This window comes from Helianthus annuus, chromosome 13 (genome assembly GCF_002127325.2).
Source record: "Helianthus annuus cultivar XRQ/B chromosome 13, HanXRQr2.0-SUNRISE, whole genome shotgun sequence".
In the NCBI taxonomy this organism is placed as follows: Eukaryota; Viridiplantae; Streptophyta; class Magnoliopsida; order Asterales; family Asteraceae; genus Helianthus; species Helianthus annuus.
Window position 1 is genome coordinate 139,080,175 of NC_035445.2, and position 1,094 is coordinate 139,081,268.

At 42.0% G+C, this 1,094-nt stretch overlaps 1 protein-coding gene across 1 annotated transcript; it reads left to right on the plus strand.

Moving 5' to 3' along the window:
* Positions 1 to 304: 304 nt before the first annotated feature.
* On the plus strand, positions 305 to 607 carry LOC110901841 (cyclin-dependent kinase inhibitor 3-like). The gene has a single exon (XM_022148613.1). The coding sequence runs from the start codon at positions 305 to 307 to the stop codon at positions 605 to 607; it is 303 nt and encodes a 100-aa protein (XP_022004305.1).
* Positions 608 to 1,094: the final 487 nt, after the last annotated feature.

Genomic DNA, 1,094 nt, shown 5'->3' on the forward strand with positions numbered 1-1,094 from the left:
AACTAAATAAAAAAATCTTCATCTTACCCAAATGAGTCACAAGCAAACCCTAATCCAAACCCCAATTCTCTGCAACCATCATCTTCTCCACCCCATTCTCCTCTCTACAACCATCATCTTCTCCACACCATTCTCCGCCACACCCACCATGCTCCACCACCACCCACCTCCCAAATCATCAAAATAATCATCATCATCATCATCATCATCATCATCATCATCTCTTCTCCAAACTCCTACAACCATCATCTTCAAACAATTTACAGTTCTATGATATTCTTAAACAGAGTATCATCATCAATCAATGGGGAAATACATGAGGAAACCTAAATTCACCGGAAACACAATAGTTGTACTCGATGTTTCTCTCGGTGTTCGAACCAGAGCTAAAACCCAAGCGTTGCAGAAACTTCAAGCTCTCAATTTGTCCGCCGCAACGCCACCGTCTCCGGCGATGGTGACAGAACAACATACGGAATCATGTTATCTGGAACTACGCAGCCGTAGGCTGGAGAAGCCTCTGGCTCAACTATTAATGTGCTGCCGACAACGAAACCTTAACCCTAGTGGTTTGAACTCTTCTTATTCCAACGATGGCGGCTGGTAGTTTTCTAGGGTTCTGATCCGGTGGTGGGCGATGGCAGTTAGAGGTGGTGGAGTGTTTCTGGTGGGCGATGGCTATTAGAGGTGGTGGTGGATGTTATCCAGTTGGTGGTGGGTGTTTGATTAAGTTCTGTGAGTTTAGAGAGAGGGGGAGGAGAGAGAGACTGAGTTTCAGTTTTTATAATTTAGTTTTATTAATTTTAATTGATAATCAGTTATAATAAAACGTAAATGACTAAAATACCCCTGAGGAAAAGGACAAAAGTTGAGGGTTTAATTAGGGGAATCTGGTCTGTTTTCATTTTTGGACCAAAATGGCAACAAAACTGAAACCACAGGGACCCAATTGCAAAAAGTTTAAGATTTGGAATCAAGTGGCAAAATTGACCAAATCACAGGGACCAAAATGGTAGTTTACTCTTATTTATATGTGTAGGATCGATGATTCGTCCAAGAGTCAATCAGAGTCAGATCTAGTTTCTAGAAAGGCG

Bases quoted from the DNA above. Each gene is read 5' to 3' on its own strand.
- LOC110901841 (XM_022148613.1), top strand. From the start codon at position 305: ATGGGGAAATACATGAGGAAACCTAAATTCACCGGAAACACAATAGTT.